We start from the raw sequence: 27,864 nt of genomic DNA, 5'->3' as shown, positions 1-27,864 counted from the left end.
CTGTTTGTTTCTTTCTTGGGCTTGTCTTGCAGCAGGAGACTTCTGGGTACATGTCTGGCTCTGTTGATTTGTTTCCTTATTTCCTTGTGCGGGTATCACAGGCCAGTCCTGACCCACAGACAACCCGCCAACCTTAAGCATATTCTCACCAGCAACCACACACCACACCAGAGTAATTCTAACTCAGGATCCAATCCATGCGACAAACCCGATGCCAACTCTGCCCGCATATTTACATCAGTGACACCATCACAGGACCTAACCAGATCAGCCACAACATCACCGGTTCATTCACCTGCATGTCCACCAATGTTATATATGCCATCATGTGCCAGCAATGCCCCTCTGCTATGTACATCGGCCAAACTGGACAATCCCTACGTAAAAGGATAAATGGACACAAATCAGATATTAGGAATGGCAATATACAAAAACCTGTAGGAGAACACTTCAACCTCCCTGGACACACAAAAGCAGATTTAAAGGTAGCCATCCTGCAGCAAAAAAACTTCAGGACCAGACTCCAAAGAGAAACTACTGAACTTCAGTTCATTTGCAAATTTGACACCATCAGCTCAGGATTAAACAAAGACTGTGAATGGCTAGCCAACTACAAAAGCAGTTTCTCCTCCCTTAGGGCTGGTCCACACTAAGAAGCGGGGTCGAACTAGGGTACGCAAATTCAGCTACGTCAATAGCGTAGCTGAATTCGAAGTACCCTAGTTCGAACTACTCACCCATCCAGACGCAGCAGAATCGAAGTCCGCGGCTCCAAGGTCGACTCCGCCACCGCCGTTTGCAGTGGTGGAGTACCGGAGTCGACCGCGGCGCTTCTGGAGTTCGAACTATCGCGTCCACATTAGACGCGATAGTTCGAACTCCGAGAAGTCGAACTCACCGCGTCGACCCGGCTGGTAAGTGTAGACTAGCCCTTAGTGTTCACACCTCAACTGCTAGAAGAGGGCCTCATCCTCCCTGATTGAACTATCCTCGTTATCTCTAGACTGATTCTTGCCTGCATATTTACACCTGCCTCTGGAAATTTCCACCACATGTGTCTGACGAAGTGGCTATTCACCCACAAAAGCTTATGCTCCAATACATCTGTTAGTCTATAAGGTGCCACAGGACTCTCTGTCACAATGTATAGATTGTAACTTGTCCCAGTTGCAAATAAGTTTGATCTTGTTTTATACTAAAGATGAGTAAACAGTTAATCTGTTACAAAAATATTTGACAAGTGTTTGCCTATTTCTGCTTATGGAATGCTGCAAACAAAACAAGGTTTTCTTGAATTTATTCAACTTAATCCTATTTATTTTATTCAATTTATTATTTATTTTATTTTTGGTGATTTTTCTCTTATTCTATAATCAGGTCAAAATTCAAAATCCCAAATAGAAGATTTTTAATCAGTTTCACTAGTCACATAAAAGTGACATGAAATTGACTGACTTAGGGAATGAAAACAATTAGCATAACACTTTACAATCAGGTTTCTTGGAATTTGGTTTCTGAGACATTTGAGTTTATGAGCTCAAAATATCATTTTCTGTGACTATTCATGCTAGAGAAGGTGAACTGCACAAGTGTTCATACTAAAGAAACATGAAAAGGAAATAAACGCAGCTGAAGTGAATTTTTTTTGTAGCGTTTATTTTTGTTTGCAATCATATAAAAATAATTTTCCATTTCTAATGTCAACATTTGTGCAAAAAGAGTAATGGATGTCTGAAAGAAAAGCAAGCTGGGGGACAATACAATACATAGTATGATTGTTTTGTGCCCCAAGGCAACCATTTCATCACTCTCTGAAGACTTATCTACACTAAGAAGGGGGTTTTGTTTGTTTTTTTAGATTTCCCACCATTGGTAACACCAGTTCATCTCCACTGGTGTTAGCGCAGTTAGTCTGAGGGAAGACTGAGTGCCACAAGTATTTTTAACATCATATTGAGACTCCAGAGAAAGTGCAACAATGAAAAAAAGCTGATAATACTTGAATTCAGATAGATCTTCAAGACTGAGAGTAAATTCCAGTGATGGACAGTAAGCACAAGCTCAGGAAACATATAGCAAGAAGGGTTCTCTTTTGCCATACTAAAATTTTCAGAAAACAATGGTCTATACTCACTTAAGCCTGACTACATGTCTGTAATGACCTATTTAGACGGGACCTTTTGTGAACTATATAATCTTTTTGATCAATACCCATGGGAGAAACTTTCATGAACAGGATCAATAAAGAAGCAGCTGTAGTACTCTCTTGGAATCAACTAAATATTTGAGCCAATTACATTAATTACTGTCTAACAAGTTTTGTAACTAAAAATTGCCCATGGAATTAATATCATGAAGATCAGGGGAAATATAAGATTTCTCTGTTAACTTCTAGGCAGGGGCGGCTCTAAACATTTCGCCGCCCCAAGCAGGGTGGCATGCCGCGGGAGGCGCTCTGCCGGTTGCTGGTCCCGCAGCTCCGGTGGACCTCCCACAGGTGTGCCTGCGGAGGGTGCGCTGGTCCCGCGCGGCCACCGAAGCCACGTGGGACCAGCAGACCCTCCGCAGGCACGCCTGCGGGAGGTCCACCGGAGCCACCTGCCGCCCTCCCGGCGACCGGCAGAGCGCCCCCCCACGGCATGCCGCCCTAAGCACGCGCTTGACATGCTGGGGTCTGGAGCCGCCCCTGCTTCTAGGTGCACTATGAATTTCTGATTTTCTATAACATTGCCATTTCAGCAGTACATACTAAAGACTTACCATTGTGCAATTTTGTTCTAATAGACTTTTCAAAAGGAGTCTATTAATTAAACTCTAACTAGTTTTGAAAAGCTTCATTTAAACCAACCTGAATTTTGATTTTTTTTTAAATCTGCCATGTTAATAGAACAAGCAGAATTTAGGCTACTATCCTCCAAGGGTATTTATGCCATTTTACATAATTAACTAATCCCAATTTTGTGTTCTTCTACCCACTTTGATCAAATGAGCATAAAGTAGCTTGTTATCCATGCACAGCAACTACTTCATTTTCACTGATCAGAGCAAGGGAAAGAACAGAGTCCACAGTAGGCAGTGACACAATATTGTAAAATATATCAATTGTGCCAAAAAGTAGTATTCTGAAAAATCTGATTCCATTAAAAGCTGCCTGCTTTCCTCCGTGATATTTTTTGATAAGTCCAGGTCTAAAAAGACTGCCTTGAAAAACTGCTGTGCTTATTATATCAATAGGTCAGCACGTAGAGGGGCAATTCCCTGAAATGCTTATTTCAGTCTGCATGATCAGTGTTTAACATATCCGATTCTGATAAAAGTGTTTTTTTTAACAATTGACCTTTGAGTTCCTGGAAAGTCTTCTTAAATGAATTGCTTGAAGAGATTGTTTTCAGGTCATAACAAGGTGGGATCAAGTGAAGAAAACCAGAAAATTATTGTTTGTGGAAACTGACTGATGCAGCTCTAAGACAATTTTTTCTTGTCACTCCCGGTATTATGCGATATATTCTATCAGTGTGTTGTGAGAAACTATTTCTAAAAAATCTCTATTTTGAGTGATTAGTGCTTTTTAAAAAGACGGATTTACAGACTATTAAAATAAAAGTGGATGATTTAGGCTCTCTTCTGCTTTACATGGAGAAAATGAAAACTAATGTGCAACATAAGTCTACAATTTTACAATGATGTCTGTTCATACATGTTACAGTAACTCCTCGCTTAACGTTGTAGTTATGTTCCTGAAAAATGTGACTTTAAGCAAAACGATGTTAAGCGAATCCAATTTCCCCATAAGAATTAATGTAAATGGGGGGGGGGGGGTTAGGTTCCAGGGAAATTTTTTTCACCAGGCAAAAAACTATATATTATATAGATATACACACAGTATAGGTTTTAAACAAATAATTTAATACTGTTCACAGCTATGATGATTGTGAAGCTTGGCTGAGGTGGTGAAGTTAGAGGGTGGAAGAGGGAGGGATATTTCCCAGGGAATGTCTTGCTGCTAAATAATGAACTAGCACTTGGCTGAGCCCTCAAGGGTTAACACATTGTTGTTAATGTAGCCTCTCAAATAAGACAGCACGAACACCAGGGAGGGGAGACAGCATAGAAAACAGAGACAGACACACACCTTGTGTGTGGGAGAGAGAGAGATGCACAGTGCCCCTTTAAGTAAGCGGACCCACTCGTAAGTGCATTGTCTTTTTAAGTGGATCAGGAAGTTGAGACAGCAGCTGCTGCCCCAAGCGCTCTATGTCTCTCTCCGTCTGTGTCCCCTCCCTGCTCTATATGGAGACGGGGTAAGCAGGGTGCAGGAGCAGGGGAGAGGGGGACACCCTGACATTAGCCTCCCCCCCTCCACTGCACAACAAGCAGGAGTTTCTGGGAGCAGCTCCAAGGCAGAGGGCAGGAGCAGCACAGGGTAGTGGGGGGAGAGAGAGCTGAACTGCCGGCAATTGATAGCCTGCTGGGTGGCTGCAGCACAGGGAACTTAGAAGATGGGGAGCTGATATGGGGGCTGCCAGTCCACCCTGGTTACAAGCCCCCACCAGCTAGCTGCAAGGGGCTGCTCTTCCTGCAAGCAGTGCACAAAGCAGGCAGCTGCCAAACGACATTAGAAGGGAGCACTGCACAACTTTAAATGAGCATGTTCCCTAATTGATCAGCAATGTAACAACAAAACAACATTAATCAGGACGACTAAGTGAGGAGTTACTGTACTTTCACTTGTCTTAATTAACATTTGTAACCCAGGTTAATGGGTCTGACAAAAAAGAGAGCCAAGTTTGCTGTGGGTAAATGAGAGACAGGGAAGACTGTAGTGTGCTCACTTTACCAACGGTGACTGGGCAAACCTTGAGGGATAGAAGGCTGACTAAGCCAATAGGAGGGGGGATGAGAGGACAGTTCTGCCTCAGGGGAGTGCAGGTGCTCCCTGACTGACTCCACCTGCCTGAGGAAACACTGGCACTCCCCTGGCCGTCTTCCCTTGCAATGATGTTGCCTATTTGCCCTGAAAGGGGGTTGGCAAACTACTCTGGGAGAGGACAACTGATCTTGGAAACACCGAGGAGACTGCTACACCATGGAAGCTTTTTCCCACTGTAATGCCTATTGCTGCTGTACAGAGGTTAGCCCCCTGGGTGAACTGATATCGTCATCACCTCGCCACACACAAGCATCTTCAGGCCTGCAATGCCTTAAGGTATGTGGGTTCCTCCATATTACAGAGTCCACTAATGTGAAATAAACTAGATTCATGAATCCAGGGAAATTCACCCTGGGAGTTTTGTTACTTGGGGGGGTATATAATGTTACTGGTGTACCCACTCCGAATCCATCTTCTCCTTCCCCTTATATGAGTCCTCTACATTTCCCTTTGTAAATAAAGTGTACATTGTTTGTTGGTTTAGAAGTGTATATGTACGACATATCAGGTTAGTCACAGGGTAAGTACCGGGACAGGTTGAAACCGCATAGGGAGGTACAGAAGGGTTCCTGACTACCTTAAATAGTCAGGTGGAGGCACCACCAGTTAATAACTAAGAACCCAGACCACTGAAATGCACTGAGACCAAAGCAGAGGGATACAAGGTAACGGCTCCTGTAGATGGTCAGCTGCCCTTAGGGATATGGCGACCCATAAAACCCCTTTACACATGAATATATTTCAACATACAGAAAGAGTTGGAGAAAATTGAGGATATTATTTAAGCTCTCATTGAAAAGACCACACATCTTCTATGACGACACATGTCTAGCAGACTGTTGGAAGCCTCTGTGAATATTTGCATCAAACTAGGAGTATATACTTATCTGCAGGATCTTGGCAGCTAAGGAGTTTATTTAATATGTATTTTACATCAGCAGTTTCATAGCCTTAAAAGTACTTCTTATATTATTTTTGCTGCCAAAGGCAGCAGATTCCAAAAATGAAGACATTTTGTGGTTGGAAAGACCACCAGCTGTTTTTAGTATCCTGGCACCCTAGTGACTATGTTTAATGGGAAGAAGTCCGATTTAATTTGTGCACGTCTATACAATTTTTCTACAATGCTCACTATGCATGAGACTGGGAAACGTGGATTGGATCTAGAAGCAAGTTGGCTTTATGGTAAATATTAATACAGAAGGTTTGAACTGTTAAAAATATGTGGAGAACAATAAAACTTAAGTGACGGCCACAGTTATAAATAGATTTCCTTCCTTCCACTAGAGCAGTGGTGGGCAACCTGCGGCCTGCGAGGACATACTGGCCGCTGCTTCCCACAGCTCCCGTTGGCCGGGAATGGCGAACCCCAGCCACTGGGAGCTGCGGACAGCCGTGCCTGCGGACGGTCAACGTAAACAAACTGTCTCGCAGCCCGCCAGTGGATTACCCTGATGGGCCGCAGGCTGCCCACCACTGTACTAGAGACAGTCTGAACCACAGACTTCCATCATTGTCTTAACAGGAACTTCTGTATTGTTGCTGATTTATTCAATTTCAAATGAATTTCATATAAAATATGATTATTTCTTCCACTCTGATGCAATCTTGAGAAAAACAGCGGCTGTCCCATCAAAACTGCAACTGAGCAAACCACCATGATTACAAGGGTTAGGGACAGGAAACGGGGCTTATGTCTTTTTTTTTTTTGTAAAATCTCATAGTGTTACAACCCTGGATGGTTTCTCAAAGCAACACCTTGTTCAGCTGCTCTCTCTGCACTCTGTGAATATATTTGGTGGCACCGTACATAATATTTTAAATAAATAGGTTTTCCAATATTCTATGCTTTACTTCAGTTCACAAGACATTGAAATGCTCTGACCAGTATTATTTCTAAAGCCTGCAATGACACATTTACATTGCTAAAGAAGGAAAACAGTCTCAATAACTTAACAGTAAGTAAATGCTGGGGAGTAGCACATCATTTCACGAAAGGTTAAGGTCACAGCTGAACACTTCCTCTGATAAGTGGATTTCTAGCTCTCAAGAAGATTGAGTACAAATAGTCCAAGCAACTTTTGATTTGCTACATTACAAGAAATATTTGAAACTCTGATTCTGTTAGTGAAATCATCATTTAGTATGAAATCCTCCACAGAGCCAAGAACTCCTCCACAGAGCCAAGAGCATTTATCATTTGAGAAAACAGACACAAAAAATGCATTATTTCTGCAGCTTCTATTTTACCAGATCATTTCACACAAGCACAAGGAAAAGAAAAACACTATTTCACTGTCAGAACTTTTAATGTTGTTCATATATTTGGGTCATTTTTTAAACCTTGCATAACTGAACATCTAGAAATAATGTACCAGAAATCAACCTACACAAAGCTGAGGTTGGAAGTGGTCTGTGCAATCCAAATTATTGGTAGTGGAGTGTCAATAAATAACAGGAAGCATGGGTGGGCACGGCAACAGGAAAATACCTTTTCAAAGCAGGACAGCTCTGGAAAGAAGCTATATTTTAGTCAAAGGTAGGTTATTTTTTCAATAGGGAACAGAGGCTGTTGTGCATGCACACATTCATCTCGATCATCTCTCACTGAAAGGAAGCTAATTGCTCTTTAGTAATTTTGCTTAAATAGGCAAATAAATACATGAAATATTCACCAAACAATTTTTAAAGACGTACACACACCTTAGCTTGGCTAAATACATATTGTGGGCACTAAATTAATTTGATCTAAAGGCTCCATCTAATACTCTACAGAACTATTCTTCTTTTTGCCACTTCCCTATTCAGGATTGATGATTGTTATTTGGCTTCTTCCAAAACTCATGACCATATGCCAGGCTGTCCTGCAGATTGGTCTCTCTGGGGTCTATTCATATCCAGTCCAGGTACCAAGACTTTGGTCTCTCCCATGGTCATCTTCCATCCACAATCATTACAGGAACCATCCTACTGATATAGCTTTCAGATATCTACTGGATATGTTCAACCATTCCAACATAGTCTAGCCTCCCTCAACTTGTCTTCTACTAGAACAACCCGCATTGGGCCCCTGACAACCTCATTTCATTTCCTATCATGGAGTGTCCAACCATTTGACATCTCATTTCCATGGTGGAGAACGTACAGATTTCCTTTCTTGAAGCTGGCCAAGTCTCTGTTCTGTACATTAAGAACAAATTACAGTTTTATACACTATCTTTTCATCAGAGAGAATTGGGGTCAGCTCCTTCATTTACTCAAATCAGCTTTAACATGACGACAGGCATCACTCGGGGAGAAGGAGGGGGCACCATCATCAGCAACCAATGATCCTAGATATTTAAATTATTTCACTCTTTTAAGCTCTCTGCCTGTGATGTCCTTTATGGTGAGTCCTCCTCCATCAGTTACCACAGTCTTGTATATCTAAAAAGCTGCTAAGTACAACTACCGTCCACACTAAACGCGAGAATGCAGTGTCTAGGAACACCGATATCCCTTTAAATGGTTTGTGAGAACACAGTAAGCACCACAAGAGGTAAGTTTCAAAAGCTGCCAGAAACCAGTCAGCGCAGAAGTATGCATGTAGCTAGATCTTGCAGGTGTATGCATATTCTGTAAAATGGTTATTTGTAGCCCAACTGTCCCATGTGGTTTCTTCACTTTGTTTTTGTTATGTGAAGAGTGAAAGACGATAGAATGTATGCACACACGTATAAGGATAGCAGCATGCAGTTGGGTCACAAAAACCATTTTACAAAATATGCACAAATCCCTTAAGGGATAGCTACATGCATACTTCTGCTCTGACTGATTTCTGGCAGCTTTTAAAACTTCTCTCTTGTGGCACTTACGGTGTTCTCACAAGCCATTTAACAGGATACTATGCTGTTCCCTTACACTGCATAATCCCATTTAGTGTGGATGCTAGTTGTACTTAACAGTTTTGTAGAGCTACACAGTGATGGATAGCAGAGCTGGGCAATATTTTTTGGACAAAACATGTTTCACCAAAAAAATCAGATTAGGGTCGACTGAAATATTTAGCAAATTCATGTTGAGTTCACCAAATTATTGTGGCTGGGGAAAAACAAAAAACAAAAAACCCCACCTTCCACACAAGTAAAAATATTTTGTTCTCATATTTCCAAAAATGAGAAATTTTTACTTGATTCTAAACTATTTTTATTTCAAAATTTTACTTCAATTTTATTTAAAAAATTAAAGGTAAAAAATCCTCAAAAATGAAACACTTTGTTCCAGGTTGATTAAAATGTTTTGCTCAACCCAAAACATTTTTTCTTTATTTTGTTTTGCTGAAACAAACTAACTGACAAGTTTTCATTTTGAATCAATCTGAAACTATTTATTTTTTAATTTTTTTGTTTGGACATCAAACAAAAAAAAATCAATTATTCATACAGCCCTAGTCATGAGCAGCAAGCATGCATATTTTTGCACATACACTTTATAAAAAACTAACAAATCTTTGAAATATTCAAATTTGAACTGCTGCACTTTTGCAAGTTTAACATGAAATTACAGAAATTCAGGCATAAATTTATGAAAGCCAAAACCAAGTTATTAATACCAGCCTCAAATATTGTGAAAGAAGGGGGGAGGATAGCATGACTTCACTGATCTCCAAATTCCATGTGAATGAAGACGTTCTCAAAAGAGGGAACCAGTCAGACTTTTTGATCTAGTACCAGATGCATTACAACATCAATTCTGATTATGATAACTCACCAGAGCAGGAATTCATTGTTAGCAGAAAGGTTGACTATACCTCAAATAAATGACATACCATGCAGAAAATCCTCCATCACTCCTGTACATTTAAAATTCACCTACTTCTAAGCTACAAGAAGAGTATATTGGATATTAGGAAAAACTTTTTAATGTATATATTGCTCTGTATACGGTTTCTGAAGTCTATGGACTATCAAAACAATATTGTGTATTTTCAACAATATAGTTAAGCTTCGTTGGGTTGGTATGTAGTTCATCCTGAAAATCCACAATTGGAATAGTGAAAATTTGAGGAAGCTTTTCATGATGTAGTTCAAGATTCAGACTGGGTAGGTTACCAGTGCTAGAGCTATTACCATGGCTGAAGCCACATTGTATTTCCTCTAGTCCCCCATGTATTCAGGAGCATTAATGTGCTACTCAGTTTCCCAGGGTAAGAGCATGCATTACTGTGTGCTCTTGGGTTCCCTGTGAATTCTTTTAAAATATAATTAAAACCGTCAAACATTCTCTTCCCTGTCCTCTGTCTATCAGACTGCAGGAGTTGGCCTCCTAATCTTTAATATTCTTAAAATACCTCCAATTAGTAGGAACAGCATTATTATTTGATATTTTTCCTCACACTGCTGCTGATTTAAAATGAAAATTTAAGACCTTCTCTCTCTCGTTCTCAAACATGCATGTTTCTGCCAGAGGCCCACAGGGTAATTCTCTAATTATCTGTATTTTGTCAGTTGTTACTACCCGAGAACTGATTTATAGGCTGAGATTTCTAAGCCTCATAATATTTAAATTTTAGTTTTGCAAGGGAACACATCCCCACCCCTCAGAGATTAGAGTTCTGTTATACTGTACCACACACAGGCCTGCAATCCGCTGTTTGTGCATTTTTGACCTACCAGAGACCTACACTCCCCTAGGATTTAGTTGTACTGTTTGGAATTCTCTCTGTTATTACTATAAGGGAACTGATTTAAATATGAAGGTCAGAGGATCAGTATGAGCAGAAGAGGTCTCTCCCTTAGGAGGCAGCAATTCAATAGCCAGCACCAAGCACGGGTAGGAGCTACATATATTAATCTGCAACCGTCATCTACTAAACTACGTTTAACTGCATGTCTCTGAAAGTTTCTGCTAAAAATCTTGGTTGAAATCCTGGCCCTACAGAGTTTTGCCTTTGACTTCAATGGGGGCGGTATTTTACCCTACATCGTTAATTTATCAAACCTAACTGGGATTAGCAATGATTAGAGAAGAATTTGTCAGAGCCTCAGATTGGGTCACTAGTACTCAAAAACCAGCAACAGCACATTTACTGTGAAGAGGAATTAGACAGTCATCACCTAAATTATACATTTGCTGACACAGTTTGTGACTCATGGTGTTTCTAGAGACAAGGAACGAAAGACAGATGCGGAGACTCATGAAGAAGGAGTGACAAAATTTTAGCAGTCTTGAGGAGGGACAAGCCTCCATTTGCCCTGAACTAGGTGTGGATCTCAGATTAAAGTTCCATTTTCCATTTCATTGTAGACATAAAAATTCACATTGCACACAATACCTGGAATTGCAGCAGAGAAGCCACAGGGAGTAATAACAAAAGTGATACCGATTACAACACTGGTTCATCTTATGTCCTCTTATGCAACTGATATAATCAGAAACCCATGCTGGGACAGACGGCATAGCCTGGCCAGCTTCGTAGATCTAGTCAATACTTGTTACATACTATTGGACTCCAAATTACTCAGCAAGAGGACAGCATGACCGGTCAGGAATTTCATGAACTCAGAATGTCAGAACTATAGCTGAACATTTGAGAAGAGGGAACGCCTTTCCTCACACACTGTAGAAACACCTTTATGAGATTTTTCCCATGGCCTCGCTGTTTTCCATTTTTTCCTATGACAATTTAATACATGTAGAAATTGACAGTATGCTAACATGAAAGATGGACAGCTAAAATTTATAATCAACATAAATGGATAGACTTCAGGGCATAAGCAACTAATAGATTTTAGGAACAATGATAACCATGGTAGACCCACAAAATTTGAACCTATGGGAAATTCTGAAATACAAAACTCAATAGTTAATGTAACTTCATTGACTGAAGTGAAGTTATACTTGGAATGAAATTTGGCCAAATGTGTTTAGGATGGTTCTTAAGAACAACTTCAACCTAGTATGGATGGTTTCTGGCAAGATTCGGCTGTAAGTCGTCATCATCATCATCATCATGATGTTCCCATCACACCTCTGGCATTTAGGGCAGTACTTGATGCTAATTTAAAATGGGCATACATCTTCTTTCCCCATTATATATTAGAGTACAGAATTAGTTCTAAATTTTCACAAAACTTCACCATTCCATGCAGTAAGTGGCAAAATGCTACTTATAAATTACTCTGCCTTTGTAGCAGTACCCCCCAAAAATAATCAGTAATACCCTTTGATGAGGTAGGATAAAGCACTAAATAATGTAACGTACAGCAAAGTAAGACTCCAACCAGGCCTCACAGCTGAATCTAACCCAAACACTCATATGTATAATTAAACAGGGGTTTTGTTGCTAGAAGTCAAGATATTGGTGCCTTACAATCTCCAGTAGTGAATCACTCTCTAAACAGGCTGAACTACACAGTATATTTTTGTCTGAACTCTTTAAACTCAGTTCAGATAATCTGCCATGGAAGCACGGCCAGTGACACCCCCCACCCTCTGGCGCAGAGATACTGGTTTGAAGTGCCACACAAGTTAATTGGCTTATCTGAAGGCTTTTTAATTCTATATTCGGGATGCCCTGACAATCGAATGTAATCAATGAATGAGTCTGCTAGATTGTAACAAGCTTAAAGCTAATACAATTTGCAGCTGTTAATGTGGTTTCTTTAGTTACAGAGCCAAAAGCTATGTTAGTGTTAGAAAACGGAGAGCAGGCTCTCAATGAATTTTTAACCCCAAGCCCCAGGAATGATCAGAAAGGGCTACCTTTAGGTTCAAGTTACCTAGTTAAGATCCTCCAGAATCCAGAAAACACTATGCTGAGAACATACTATACATTTCATAGACTAGGAAACATTTGATCTCTTTTCCTGCTGACCCATTTCACCTGTGATCATGGGAATGATTCGGTACCTATTCTACACACAAAACTTTCATTGATTTTTTTACACTTCTCATATTTAAAGGAGTTTTTCCACACTATTACTTGGTTTCATCACACAAAAATTTGAAATAAATTTGATTTATGACGACTGTACAACAATTTTACTGGTCAATTTTACTATTCAATGCTTTGAGGATGGGATGGGGTTAAACATGAGACTAGCTTGAGAAATGATCCTTTAATTACAATGGGCCAGACTGTGTTATCTTTACTCACACTGAATAGACTGTAGTAAAAGTAGTCCCACTGAAATCCAGGGTACTATACGCAGAATAAGATACTATTTTGAGTGAAATATCAGTAGTACTAAATCTCTCTTGCTGTGGCAAAACTATTATAACATTTTGCAAACATGATATTGCTTTAAAACAAAAAAAAACCTGTTCAAACTGATACACAGTTTATGTCCCTAGAAATTACACACAGTTCTATCATGCTAGAGGCCAACACATCAATTTTATTGCACTTGAGAGATGGTACATCCATTCCCAGCAGAGGAACTGTAAAAATACAACCTGGCTTCTAGATGAACTACAACTACTACAGTTGTTTAAATACGCATCCTTTGAGTAAAAGGAAATTTGAAGTGAAAGAAAAGTGGCTGTCCAGCATTAAATGTGCATGTAAGTTGGCTTCAGTACATTTTCATTGTGCTGAGTCCTTGTCAGAAGGCTCTACTGTGAAAGAGATAGCAAAAATTGACAGTCTATTTCCATGACAAGCTTAATTTGTGAAACTGTTCTTAGCAAGACATTTAACATTTTCTCAGTTTTATGATGATCCTGTTTTTCCAGCACATATCTTAAAGCAGTTTACAAAGGAAATTAACTATAATTATCTCCATTTACAGATGGTGAAAATGAGGCATAGATAGACACAGGGACCTGCCCAATGTCACACAACAAGTCATGGCAGAATTGGAAAGAGAACCAAGGTCCCCTGGCCCCCAGTCCAGTGTCCTATCTATGAGACCACACATAACATTACTAACTTTAACCAAATCCACAAAGAAAAATGAGTCACAATTTTTTTCTTCTAAACATGTATGTTCCTCATTCCTTGACATTAAAACCTCGTTCATAACTGAGCATTCGTTTAACAGCACCTTACACATTCCTATTAGCCTTTGCTGGGTTACTTGGTGTTGGTGAAATCCATCAATACGGACCAGTTTGATAGTACACTTGTTTCCTATCCTCAGAGGAGTTATTTTATTTGTTTTAACAAATGACATCAGGACTCTCTATGCTAGCTTTTCATGTTCAACTGTTACTAGATACAGGTATCTGAGATACCACAATTACTTCCTAGCCTACTCATTTAGTTGCCTCAGAAGAGGCATCTGCCTTTAGAATGCAGAACAGTGATGTATTTGTTGTTCATTATATTATTAATTATGTATAGCTTTACCTGTCACTCTGCAGGCAAAGACCAGATATCCCTGGAAGCTACACCTTCCTGAGTGGACTGAGGCAAAATAGTTATTCTTCTTCTTTTAAAATATTTGCATATAATTTAAGTATTTTACAGTGTCTCTGTCATTTTGTGCATTGTATCCCCAATGCATTTAATCTCTTCAAAGATATTTTTATCTGACCGAGTCTTCTCATTTTCTGGGATCTAAGTGCTAAGAAACTAAGTCAATAAAGCATTATCTTTACTCACAATTTCAATCGAGGGACTGAAACACAAAGCTAACATTTTGGTACTTTGTTCTGTATAGGTAATTATACTGCACTCATCACTGTAGTACCAGAGCACCTGGTACTTCTCTCAGCACACAGCTGTGACCTGCAGTCCCTGTTCACAGGAGATGCCTCCCTTTAGCCCTCTGCACAAGCTGCCATATCAAGGGTTGCAGAATAGAGACAGTCTTTATTCAGACCTAGAGCCAGAGCAGCTGAGTTAGTGTGGAAAGGGGTGTAAACCTGCCCCAGGTGGCACTGATTACTTCCCATCTACAGTAAGGGGGAAGCCAGGGTCCATATTGTGAATACCTGAGTCACCACACAATCAAATAGGAATTATGCTAGGTGTTCATAGGCCTCAGAAACTTGTCCTCCTTTTTACGTTATTTCTATATTTCAGCTACTAAATAAGACTGCCCCCCCAAAAAATAAATAAATAAAAAGGAGGGGCAGTATATTTTGATTCCTCTTTCCACAAAGGAGTCAGCAGTCTGGGCTGCTACTTATGATTACATTTTGCTGGTAGCCTCCCTTGCTTCTCCCCTCCTCCCCCCGCCCCCAGTTGGTTGCTAGGGTTTTAGTGCTTAACAGAGTTTGGTTATACTACAACTCTCAACTAATCCACTTGCCTGCTCAGAGTTTACAATTTCAAACTCATAGGAAAAAAGTGCTATGGCAGAATATCACCTAACCTCATTCTCAGCCTGTGTCTGAGGTGCTTACAAGCATCCCATTCTATCTCAAAAAGGGCAGGAATTCATGGGTTCTGCAGGAGGAAGACAAGTCCTAGCAAAATTTTAATAGCTTCCATTAGAATCCTTCATCTGGTCTCCATTTTTTTAACTGGTGTCTTGATTTCATTTAGGCACCCTGGAATGAGTAGTTCAATAGTCCAATTGCTCTGTTCTAAAACTTAGGTTTCCACAGTACTTCTCTCTACAACTGATTTCACTGATTTAATGTGAGGAACTACTCAGTAGGAGTAAGGCCCTTTGCTGCCAACTGGAAATAGTAGGAAACTGATCATTTAACAATGGAAGTTTGACTAGTGAAGAGGGAGGGAAGGAAGCCAATCCACTCCTAGCTATGTGCCTGCTAGATGATTTGTCAGGTGTTATACTGTATTTTGACTAGATATGCAAAGAGTGACAATCAGATACTAAACAAGGCCCTCTAAGCTTATGATCTCACTTCAGTTTTTTATTCTTCAATCAATCAGAAAGAAGCACATTGAGATGGGCTTCTGCATATGGACAACTAAAGAGGAACTGTGTTTTAAAATAACTCAATTAATCTACAAGCTAAGATAAGGGTAATTATGCTTTAGGATGTCTGATGATCACTCCATGTCTGAAAGGACCATCTAAAACTTTGTATGTGGCATTAGGAGTACTTTCCCCTTTCTCAAAAGCATCAGTGATAGCCTACTGAGAGGCAGTATACAAGACTAGATCTGTCCAAATGGATATGGCAAATGTTAGGTTCAGTTCCTTAAGTAGGGTGGTATGTATCCTGTTGCTAAGAGGGGGCAAGAAATGTGAGATGATCGTTTTCTTAAACATGATACCTCAACAATAACAATATGTTTGTTGCCATTAGAATCTAAGATCCTTTCTGCAGAAAAAGAAAGCTAGTTCACCAAGCTGTTTTTTTTCACATTCTCACAGATCTCCCAACAAGTGAATAATGCACAATCTCTTAATGTATTGTCAGGTTTTGGTATTTGGTAAATGATTGCTCCTCAGGCTGTAAGCCAAACTGAATTAGTCATTTTAATGTAATCATGGACTTCTGCTTTGCAGAGATGGCCTCAGATTTTGGGCTTGCACATAATTGTGCAAACAAACATCTTCAGATACATTTTATAGTACTTAGACCTAATCACCTGATCTGGTCTATTTAGAGCTCAGTGTTACTCTCAAAATTGTTCCTGTAATTACCCGCAAAAGCAAAAATGTGGACCAAAAAATGAAAAACCAAGAAGCTCAGCTGAGACCCTTTTGAAAACCAGAGCTAGAGTTTAAATTTGATGGCACAGTTATTCCACTTTTTCAGAATAAAGTCAGTAGTGAAGACACAAGACACAGTTTTCAACCACGCAGACAAAAAAGAAAAGCAACATCATTCTTTTAAATGAAGAAACACTTCATAATCAGAGTATAAAGAAATAATTAGGTAAACCTTCTAGCATATACCTAAATCTAATAGGAGTAACTTTTTAAAGGAACATTGGCTATAAAACTTTTATCTTTTCACTCCCAATTTCATATCAATCCTACTGTTCTAACAATTTAATTTATGAATGTAAAAATGTATACCCTATTTGAACAATGAATACAGAAAAAGGGCAGCATCTGAGAGAAACAGTGTTCAGAGACTGAAATATGAAGTGCATTCTGCTTATTTTTTTATAAATTACCACAAACGCTCTGTTTTGTACAAAGCCCATTAGAGCATCATATTCCACAACTGGTCTGCTTTAACAAAACAAAAATTTATAAATTTCAATGCCGGTATCTATCTTCTAAATAAATCTTGTGTTTCTAAACCTTACGTACAGTGCAATGATTTGTTAATTTACTCTTCCCACATTCAATAGCATCACTTTTATTAATCCTCTTTTCCCTTGGCATTCAGACTTTATATTTATCTGTTGCTGCAAATATTCAACATAAGGAGACAGCTACCTCTCTCTAAGGCTGTGAAGAGTTTTCCATTTCAATTCTGGTTTTGGACATACACTCCTTTAACTTCTTCATGAAGTCTTTTCCACCTCAAATTTGGCAAGCATGGTTTAGGACCAGATTTTTTTCCCCATTCAAATTTTGAGATGAATCAGAGCAGCTGCTTCCGAGATACCAATATAAACAAATTTGGTGTAAATCATGTATGAAAAAGTCTTATGAAGGTTTTTGTCCATTCAGATCTCAAAATAGCTTGGCCCAGAAATTTCAAATTTGGATTTATCCATCCTTCGTAGCTGAGATACAAACCATGGGATTATTCTTGGGAACGGATATTTATTCTGGAAGGTATGCAGAATCTTGCTTCAGTTTGATAAAAGATCATGGATATTTACAAATGCATTGCAAAATACATAAAGGACTGTACCACTTAAAAAGTATGGTTGACCCCATAGTTTTATAAGTGGGGGGGCTCATTTCACTCTCAGGAGATCACATCACAAAACTAGCATAAGCAGCTTGGTAGTCAAAGAAGGGAAGCAAAGTATCACTCCCAAAGGATACCCTTCACACCACTTAACATGGTCATTCCAGGTCAGGATTGAAACACAATGACAAGAATATACGAGGAAACTTACACTGCAACTGACAGTGATGTCCCTGCACTGCAGATAAATAGAGGACTTTGCTTTCTGAGGTTGTCAGCCTGACACCTTCTACCAATAATAAATTCAATTATATTTAAAAAAAACAGAGGCGAAAGCAAGGAAACAATATAACAAATCCACAGCTGCTAGGCATATCAGATGTTTACAAGATGCTGGCAATGGCTCTCTAAAGGTTAATTACCCAAAACTGTTAGGAAAAGATTTTTAAAAACATATTTAAAATACATGCCAATATCAATTTTGCTCTGCTTACATTTAAAAAATAATTTTAAATTGCCATCTAGCACGATCAAACCACCGGGCTGGCACTACCTTAGAAACTGTTCCTTCTATGAAGAAATAGCTATTATTCTTGCAAACTTACTACAGTATTTCACACAAAGTACTTATTGAACAAATATATGAGTAGGACTGTGACAAACTGAGGAAATGTCTGTATTATTTCTTAGGGATATTAGGTACAACTTGATTTCCCTGCTCAATTTTATAGTGCTACCTGACAGAATAAACGGAGTTAAATCAAAGGTTTCTGTAAGGAACCCAGCAAGGGTAAACAATGACACTTAACTCCTTTGAAAATAACAATGGCTAGGCCACCAATTGGGAGCCGAAGCTATTTGGCTGGCACCACAAATTAGGATGTTTTTTTCTTCCAAAGGCTAGGGACTGGTCTACACTACCGGCTGGATCGATGGGCAGCAATCGATCCAGCGGGCATTGATTTATCGTGTCTGGTATAGACGTGATAAATCGTCCACTGATCGCTCTAGCGTGGATTCCGGTACTCCACCTCAGTGAAAAGTGCGAAGGGAATTGACAGGAAAGCATCTCCTGTTGAGACATCGCAGTGAAGACACCGCGGTAAGTAGATCTAAGTACGTCGACTTCAGTTATGTTATTCATGTAGCTGAAGCTGCGTAAATTACATTGATCCTCCCCACAGTGTAGATCAGCCCTAGGGCTGAGATCCAAGGATTCTGAGGAGTTAAAGTGGTGCCCCTGACAGAAAGGGAGGGGGAAAGTGGTCAGCTCAGCTGGAAGCTGACAGAAACCTAGGGCTTGTCTACATTTAAAACACTACTGATGGACTTGCTAGGGAACACCATGGACAGCCAGGGAGGTTGTAATGCAGAGATCCAGTGAGAGAGTGGTTGTACTTCAGGATCCGATCCCAGAGGGACGTGAAGACATGTGCCCACTGCACTGTTGTACTGCTTTAGTGTAGACACTACCTGAGTCAACAGCAAGGGGTCTCCTGTTGAAGTAGGTAATCCACCTCCCTGAGAAGCAGAAACTAAGTTCATTTTTCTGGCTCTTCTCTGCACTTTCTCCAATTTGTTCACATCTTTCCTGAAATGTGGTACCCATAAAGGGTATCCAGTTGAGGTCTAATCAACACAGAGTAGAGCAGAAGAATTACTTCTCATGACTTGCTTACAACACTCCTGCCAATGCAGCCCAGGATGATGTTGGCTTTTTTTTTTTTTCAACAGTGTTACAGTGTTGACTCATAATGTAGCTGGTGATCCTCTATGACCCCCAGATCCCTTTCTGCAGTACTCCTTCCTAGGCAGTCATTTCCCATTTTGCATGTGTGCAATTCATTGTTCCTTCCCAAGTGGAGTACTTTATATTTGTCCTTAATAGATTTCATCCTATGTACTTCAGACCATTTCTCCAGATCATTTTGAATTTTAATCCTATCCTCCAAAGCACTTACAACCCCGTCCCCTCAGGTAGGTATCGTCCCCAACTTTGTAAGTGTATTCTCTATGCCAGGGGTAGGCAACCTATGGCACAGGTGCCGAAGGCAGCACGCGAGCTGATTTTCAGTGGCACTCACACTGCCTGGGTCCTGGCCACTGGTCCGGGGGGCTCTGCATTTTAATTTAATTTTAAATGAAGCTTCTTAAACATTTTAAAAGCCTTATTTACTTTACATACAACAGTAGTTTAGTTATATATTATAGACTAATAGAAAGAGACCTTCTAAAAATGTTAACATGTATTACTGGCATGCAAAACCTTAAATTAGAGTGAATAAATGAAGATTCGGCACACTACTTCTGAAAGGTTGCCGATCCCTGCTCTATGCCATTATCTAGATCATTGGAGAAGATATAGAACAGAACTGGACCCAGAACCAATCCCTTGATATGCCCGTCCATCTTGACCATGAACTATTGATAACTATTCTCTGGGAACAGTTTTCCAACCAGTTATGCACCCATTCAATAGTAGCTCCATCTAGGTTATATTTCCCTAGTATATGAAAAGGTCATAAACCTCTGCCCATCTGAGCAAATAAATTGTATCTGGTTTTGGAGATACTGCTTCTGTGCCACTGCATATTACAACCGGTCACAACCCCCTGAAAAAGAATTCTGTCCAGGTCCAAGCCCAGCTGGACTTGCTAGGGAACAGCACTGGCAGCCAAGGAGGATGTACTGCAGAGCCCTAGGCAGAGTGGTTGGATTGCAGGATCTCACTTGAAAGGGGGTGCTCTTGGAGAACTGCAGAAGGGTATGTAAGGGTATTTTGTTCAGCAACAACATTAGTAAATGGTATTTCCAAAGGACAGGATGTATGTTAGGAGCTTCCATCATTTTCAAGGTGTAGCAGGTCCAACTTAATCCCCACAGAAGTCTGCAAGATGGCTGGCTCTTCCCCTCCCTGGAATGCTGTTTTTCCTTTGCATAGGAGAATCATGAGTAGGAAACTGAACAGTTATTTTTTCATTAATTCCTCAGCTGGAGTGAGGTACTGCAGTGTTTTATTTTCCATGCCAAATCACATCTGCCTGCTCTAACTAGACACCATTATGTCAATAGGAAACAATGAAGACCAGAAGTGATAACTTGCTGTGGGCTGTAAGGTCATGGGGTACATCCACAGACTAATTCTTTCAATCAGCTTTTCTTTGTTATGTCTATCGCATTACCCTCCTTATTATGTCTGCCTCACTATTGTTCCAGCTCTCTGTCAAACTGTTCGGTTTTATATCTGCCTATTGTACTGAGACTCAGTACTTCAGTATAGTATTATCACACAATACCTATTTTCATTCTCACCTAATTGGAGCAGCCAAAACTACCTTCCTACATTTCAAAACTCCGTCAGAACCAATAATAAAATAAACTGAGTAATATAAAGAAACTGGGGCACGGGGGTGGGGAGGGGCAGGGCCAGACAGACTCAGGAGTATTCTTTGTGGATAAAGATTGCCATTAACTATGACACTACATATATTTATAATCGGAAGCATTCCAAAGGCAAATATTCACTCATCGAAAACCTCTTATTAAGGTAGGGGTCAAAGTCACTAGTTTATAATAGTTAACTGTAACTATCCATCAGAAGCAGTGACCATCAATTCATATCATGTTCACAACTGTAACATTTACTATAACTTACATTTATCTGCTTGAATAATATTCTTCTGAATTTATTTCACTGCTTACTTCTTAGGGATATAGTATTGACCACCTTTCTGTACCGCTACATAATTGCGCCTTTCTCCTCCCCCCACCCCGGCTAAAAGTAAGTGTCCAAAGTCACAAACTGCTAGCCATGTCAAGAATAGAAACCAGGTCACCCAACTGGCAATGCTATAGTCAAGCCAATATTTAATAAATGCCTTTAAAGAGCAAGATACTAGTTAATGTTAGATCACACATCTAATTAAAGATTTCTGTTTGGACCACTTAGCTATATGGTCTTTTTGTTAGTGTGGTATTTGCCCGTTGTGGATTCTCAACACATTTTTCCCCTTCAACACTATTTTTCCTCTCTCCCTTTTAGTTAAAAATGAAGGAGATGAAGCTTGAAACCTCATTAAGGAAATGACCTATGCACAAAGAAAACAGCCAGAGCTCGTTATTCAAGTTGTAGCTCTTGCTAGTTTTCTGGGGAAATCTGATGAATAATCTACAGCATGATGGCCTTTGTACCACAACACATACACACTATATTATCAGCGGGTATTACAATCCATCAACATAAACAGTGAACACATTGTTTGGCAAAAACTTTGCAGTTGGGAAAAACCTTCTTCCCAACCTTGTTTCTGAGACTTACAACACATGCAACTAAATCTGTTAATGGGAAACAACACTCCAAGGAGATTTAATCTCTCCTTGCTAAGTGCATATAGCTCTCCACTCATGCCACAGGGATTTGCAAATGTGTCAACTGCAGACTAGGAGACAGATCCCCTGGTTCTACCCATTTTTGTAGCACCAGCTCTGGTCCTACATTGCAAAATATATGTAAGCAATCTTCCCCGCTTTTCTCTCAACAAAAGGGGCCAATGAATAAATTAATTGACTGCAGGGCTGGGGCATAATTGCCTTTGTGTTTGTTTGTAGGTATGTGGTTACACTTGAAACATTTCAGCAGCTGAGTACTGTACAGCTCATGTTGGGAAGGCTTCTGTTAACTGAAACAACCTTTATCCAGGATTTTTCTTTTAAATTAAATGTAAATCAAATTTGGCTTTATGTTCTACAATGTAAGCCACATTATTTATCTCTAACACATTTAGAGACACACTTCGATATAGTTTATTTACACAAATATGGAGGCCCTTAAAAAGCTTTTGTTTTGTTCCCGCAGCCCCAGGAAGTATTTTTGAAACCCAAGAACTGATTACACAGGATCACCAGACTTCACCTCACCAAAAAAATAAACTGCAAAACATAGTAACATGCTAGAATGCCAGCATACAGTACAGAAACAAACTATTCCATTTCATTTCAGTCTATAGCACTCACAGACATGAAGAGAAGTTATACAGCGGTGTATTTCTCAGAAAAAAATTATGGAGCCTTTGCACGGTAAAGTACCCAAACAGCTTTATTTTGCTTAGTCAATAAACCACTACTAATGATAATGTAACTATGAATTAAAGATGCATCAATCTGCATAAAGAGAGAAGAGAACCCACTAATAATAGTCAAATCAATACTATAAAGTCCTAAAGAGAGCAGTTTGCTCTCTTTCAGGCTAACAGTAATTAATTTCCTTTTTTTCTCCTTATACCAGAAGAATCTAGAGAAAGAATGGTTTAATCACCTAAAAGATCTTTAATTAGAAAGAGAATATATTTGGATAAGTAGTTATAGTACACTTCTTGGTTTGTTTATGGCACTTTAAAAAAATATTATCAGGATTGAACACACACATACACAAAACACCACATGTATTCAGATCAGAAGTGTGTGCCATGAGCTATCTAAATGGAAACAAAAGATTCTCAGCAATATTTGAATGATAAACATTTGGAATTTTTCCTGCTTTTAGAAAATACTCTGTTTCAACTTCACCCAGTTAGTAAAATTTCTGCAGCACATTTCTGCAACACAACTATCCCTGTTTTAAAACTGAGTATAGGCAGACATACATAAATATTATCATACATTTGCTGTATATATTTCAATGTTGCATAATAAAAATGATATTCCTGTGTTGATTTTTTAAATCTAACAGCAGGTAATGAAACATTTTATAGTACTGAGTAGAAAGATTTAGGCTTAACTATAGTGGGTCTGATGAAGGCACCCCCGTCTCCTTCTGAAATTAATGAGAGTTGATGACCCTGACATCTCCTAGAAGGTGCTCAGTACCTTGCAGGACTGGGACCCGTATGTACAAGCAACTAGGCAAAATGACAAATTATCTACATGCCAGATGATTTTCTGGTTCCAAGAGAGAAAGCCATTACTTTTTAAGAACAGAATCTGTTAATATTCACTGTTTTTGAACTCTTCAAGATTAATTTCTGCAGACAGCAAGCTTAAGAATTGAAGTTGCTACAATTAATAGTATATCATTGCAATAATGATATTCAGTGAGTAGCTCTATAAATTATATTTTAATATGTGCATTTTCCCCATATAATTTATAGCAAACATAAGTCACTATTTTTCTTTGTTCAGAAACATTTATATGAAGACACTTTTGAGATATCCACCTCCATTTTGCTAATCAGCTCTGAACGCAGAACGTAAAACAAAAAACCCGCACCAAATCACTGTTTACTGCCGATCAATCTATCGATAACGCCTCTCTGCTAAACACAAAGCAGTTTTAGCTGAACTGAACTCCAGGCCTCAAATCAGGAAGACACTTAAGCTTGTGAGTAGCCCCACTGTGGTAAACAAAATAGGAACTTACATAACCAAGCATGTAAGTTAAGTACCCTGTGAATCAGGGCCTCTGCTGTTACTTCTGACAAATATGTGCTTTAATGTTGCCAACCCTAACGTCATCGAGCTCAACAAATTTAACGATTTGGAGACTGAGCTTGAGCATCAGTGCTCCTTCAGAGGCTGCATTATAGATTTCAAATCTGGAGTCAAATCTTCATTTTGTGGGGCTTTTGTCAATCAGTCAGTGTGACTGTAAACACTGCCCAAGACAATGGCGAGACACAATCAGTGCCAACACTAGACTGGTCATTTTAACCCGAAGGAAAATTAGTATCTAAGTTCTTCTCAAATGCCCACTTGCAATGTAAACATCCTGGGCTTCATCTGGAAGCTTGCTTTCATTCCACAAAATATAATCTGTTTCTTATTAAGGCAGATCTGCGAGAACCGTGTACCTCAATAAAATGTAATTGTGGCAACCAGATATTCTGTTTGCATTTGGAGGCACTGCAGAGTATGTGCAGCATACACAGGACTGCCAGAGGCATACATCTGTTTGTGCAGTTCTAGTTCAGTAGTTTAAGGAATGAAGTATCACCTCATTACAGAACTGCCATGTATGAGTGAATTTGTGGAGCTTGCCCTCCTCACAGTAAGACAGTTCTAATCTCCTTGCAACCCACAGTGGCAGCACAGAGATGAAGTGTTAAGCTTATCAGGCCTCATCTGTACCATCACCTACTTAGTTAAACCCAGGCCATCTATTACTCTGTCATTTCTTTGTTCCTGAGGTGCCTGAATGCATAATAGCCAATACTGAAAGATACAAGATATCTTCAAGGCTTCCAAAGAGGAGCATCCACTTTATTTTTTTTTTAAACAGCAAAATGAAAACAATTCACAAGTCTTTTATGTGTAGGTTGCTCTAAATACATTTTCCACCCCAAACTGAAAATCTATTTTATGCTATCATTGTATTCTCTATTATAAGACTATTCAAACATTTAAATAAATTAATCTTTTAATGTTTGTGTTGGAACTGCTGATTCTAAAACAGTATATATTTATTATTATATACGAAGGGTACTATGGTGGGATTTTTTGATTCAGTACTATTTTTAAATTTCAGATTTTATGCCATATTGAAGATAATTTCCACTGGCACATTCAACTGTTTGTCTCAACTTAAGGTCTTAACTGATCACTCTCGTTAGAGTGTGTATGGTAACACCCATTGTTTCATGTTCTCTGTGTATATATATACTTTCCTACTGTATTTTCCACTGCATGCATCCAATGAAGTGGGCTGTAGCCCACGAAAGCTTATGCCCAAATAAATTTGTTAGTCTCTAAGGTGCCACAAGTACTCCTGTTCTTTTTACGGCTACAGGCTTACACGGCTGCTACTCTGAAATCTGCAAGGTCTGTTCCCGGTGTAGCATTCCGGGAACAGACCTTGCAGATTTCAGAGTAGCAGCCGTGTTAGCCTGTAGCCATAAAAAGAACAGGAGTACTGGCATGTTGGGAGAATGGAGCCTGCCTACATATGCAAAGAAAAAGGTATGCAGCAGTTGTTCGGAGACTATGTCTCTCCTTGCGTTGCTACCCAGGTAGTCCAAGCAGGCAAAAAATAGGATGCATCACACTCCCTTACTCCCCCTTTGCATGCAATGGAAGTCTGTGGGTCTGCAGACTGCCTAAGATTTCCAAAGGCGTCCAACACCGCCATTCAAATTTTTTTAGAGGTCCGTAAATGAAAAAAGGTTGAAAACCACCAACTTAAGGTACTAAAGTTGCCATGTAACATTTGTGGAATACTGTCCACAGGCCTGCACTGAGGAGCCTCAGTTCAATCTGGAACACTGATAGGGGTTTGTTTTGGGGGTTGGTTTTTTTAAAGCATTTTAAAATTATTCTAAATCAGCAATTAGCACTTGGCTCATATTTTGCTGTTACAACTGAAGATTTGAAGAGCCCAAGTCCGAAGATGCTGCCAGTCTCACCATTAGTTCCTTGCAAGTCAGAAACATAAAATTATACATTTACGAGAGATCATTTATAGCAGCCAATTAAATCACTTTGCAATAACAGTGTACATTAAAGAATGTTAATTCGATTCCTGCCAGCACTGCAGCTCGCTGTCAATACTGCATTTAAAAATCCTTATGGGATAAACATGAAGGTATCTTAATCACACTGCATCATATTTACATTCTTCTTGTAGAAAGGAGCTTCTAGTGATAGTGTTAGTAGTGGTAGTGTTAGAACAAAAGCGCTGTTCATTCCTGACGTTACCCATGTTCGGATAATTGAATAAACCCACTTTCACTGGACTGTTTCAAGTGACAGCTGGTGCTTGCATCCACCTATATGATATTGAAGAGTACAAGCCACTATAACATGCCAACATGCTTATAGTTTGCTATTGAATTAGTACCAAAAAAAGAATACAGGTGCAAAAAAATTAAGGACACTGCAGAAGGTCAGGGTACTGTTTTCAGCTTCTGGTCCTCAATATTTAAAAACACTGTAGTAAGGTAACTTTTCCACAGCATACTAAAGTATTCCATTAAGTATGTATTCACTAGTTATCAATTTTGGAATCGTTCAATTCTTCTGATATCTGGGCTGATGATCTCACCAGATATTATCTTCTGACAAAAAAAAGACTGAGCCTACACAGCCTGTATACATGTGAAATTAGTCACCTTTCAGAAATAAACTGTTTACATAATTTACATAATTACATAATTAGCCACTAAAGATGTCACCTATGCTCTATCATTTTAGGGATCCATTAACATCCCACAAAGGAGCCCAGGGATAGGCTACTTTCTCCTTCCTGTCTGGCTCAGGTGATCCAATGGGTAAGATCACTTCCTGTAAAAGAAAAACCACAGGGACAGCATGTGGCATGCTCAAGTGTTGCCCTCAGAAAAGCCTCTTATTACTGCAGGATGACAAGAAGAGATGTGCCAAATCAAACAGTACAACTTACAGAAATCTAATGTCCCTATGTGACTGCTCCTGGATATTTTACTGTTATAGCTTCTGTAATCCCCACCTTTTTATTCCTTTAATTAGCACATTGCAGCTATAATCCTGCCCTGAGAAAAACCTTTGTTCTCAAATAATAATTTCACTAACAAGCAGACAAATTTTGGTCGTCTTTGGCTTTCTTTAGAATCCTCTCCCCAGTCTAACGTTCTACATAATATTAACATATTGCAGGATATCACATTTGGGTAGGGGGGACATGAGGTTTTGAAGTTATCAGTGAATTCGTTTAAGACAACTCTTTGGTTCAAGTATTTTTATAACAGTATCAAAGCTGTTTTCCGTTCAAAGCTCTTCTATATAATACACATACACAATGTTGGTATTCTTCTTAAGAAGTTCAGGTTCCTCTATTTTAAGACGTTTTTCCTTCTGTGGTTCTTCTCCTTTCGGAAGTATAATGAAAAAGTGCCAAAAGAGGGAAATTTGACTAGGAAAACCAGAAGATGTAAGTTCTCTTCCCAGCCACAGACTTACTGTGACTGAATTCATTTAACTTGTCTATACCCTCCTTTCTGCACTCATAACAATGGATACAATAACTCTTCATCTCATAGGACTGTTTTGAAGATTAAATCATATCATGCTTAGAGATCTTTGGACAAAAGGAATGTGTGAAGAGTATCATTAACATATTTCCACCTCAATTTGAACCACTTTGGGAAACGGCCTTCCCATTCTTTTGATGATGCTGCTTCCAATCTAACCCCCCCACCCCAGAAATATTTTAGTGAATGAAGGCAGATTTTTTGTGCGGAGGGGATTAA

The 27,864-nt window shown here is 39.3% G+C and overlaps 1 protein-coding gene across 16 annotated transcripts in view; it reads right to left on the bottom strand.

Moving 5' to 3' along the window:
- The window catches only part of CACNA2D3 (calcium voltage-gated channel auxiliary subunit alpha2delta 3), an 839,197-nt gene that overhangs the window by 536,642 nt on the left and 274,691 nt on the right, over positions 1–27,864 (bottom strand). Inside the window, exon 1 of one of the 16 annotated variants that reach the window (XM_039480708.1) lies at positions 14,517–14,673. The exons of 14 other annotated variants lie outside the window; for them this stretch is intronic. In XM_039480708.1, the coding sequence (XP_039336642.1) occupies positions 14,517–14,552 (36 nt within the window). In that variant the 5' untranslated portion in view covers positions 14,553–14,673. Of the gene's footprint in view, positions 1–14,261; positions 14,463–14,516; positions 14,674–27,864 lie in introns of those variants that run through there. One more of the 16 variants, XM_039480714.1, reaches the window with a different exon arrangement.

The sequence above is a fragment of the Mauremys reevesii genome, linkage group 7, assembly GCF_016161935.1.
Source record: "Mauremys reevesii isolate NIE-2019 linkage group 7, ASM1616193v1, whole genome shotgun sequence".
NCBI classification, from domain to species: Eukaryota; Metazoa; Chordata; order Testudines; family Geoemydidae; genus Mauremys; species Mauremys reevesii.
The sequence above is the reverse complement of the archived record's forward strand: the minus strand, read 5'-3'. Positions and strand labels throughout refer to the sequence as shown.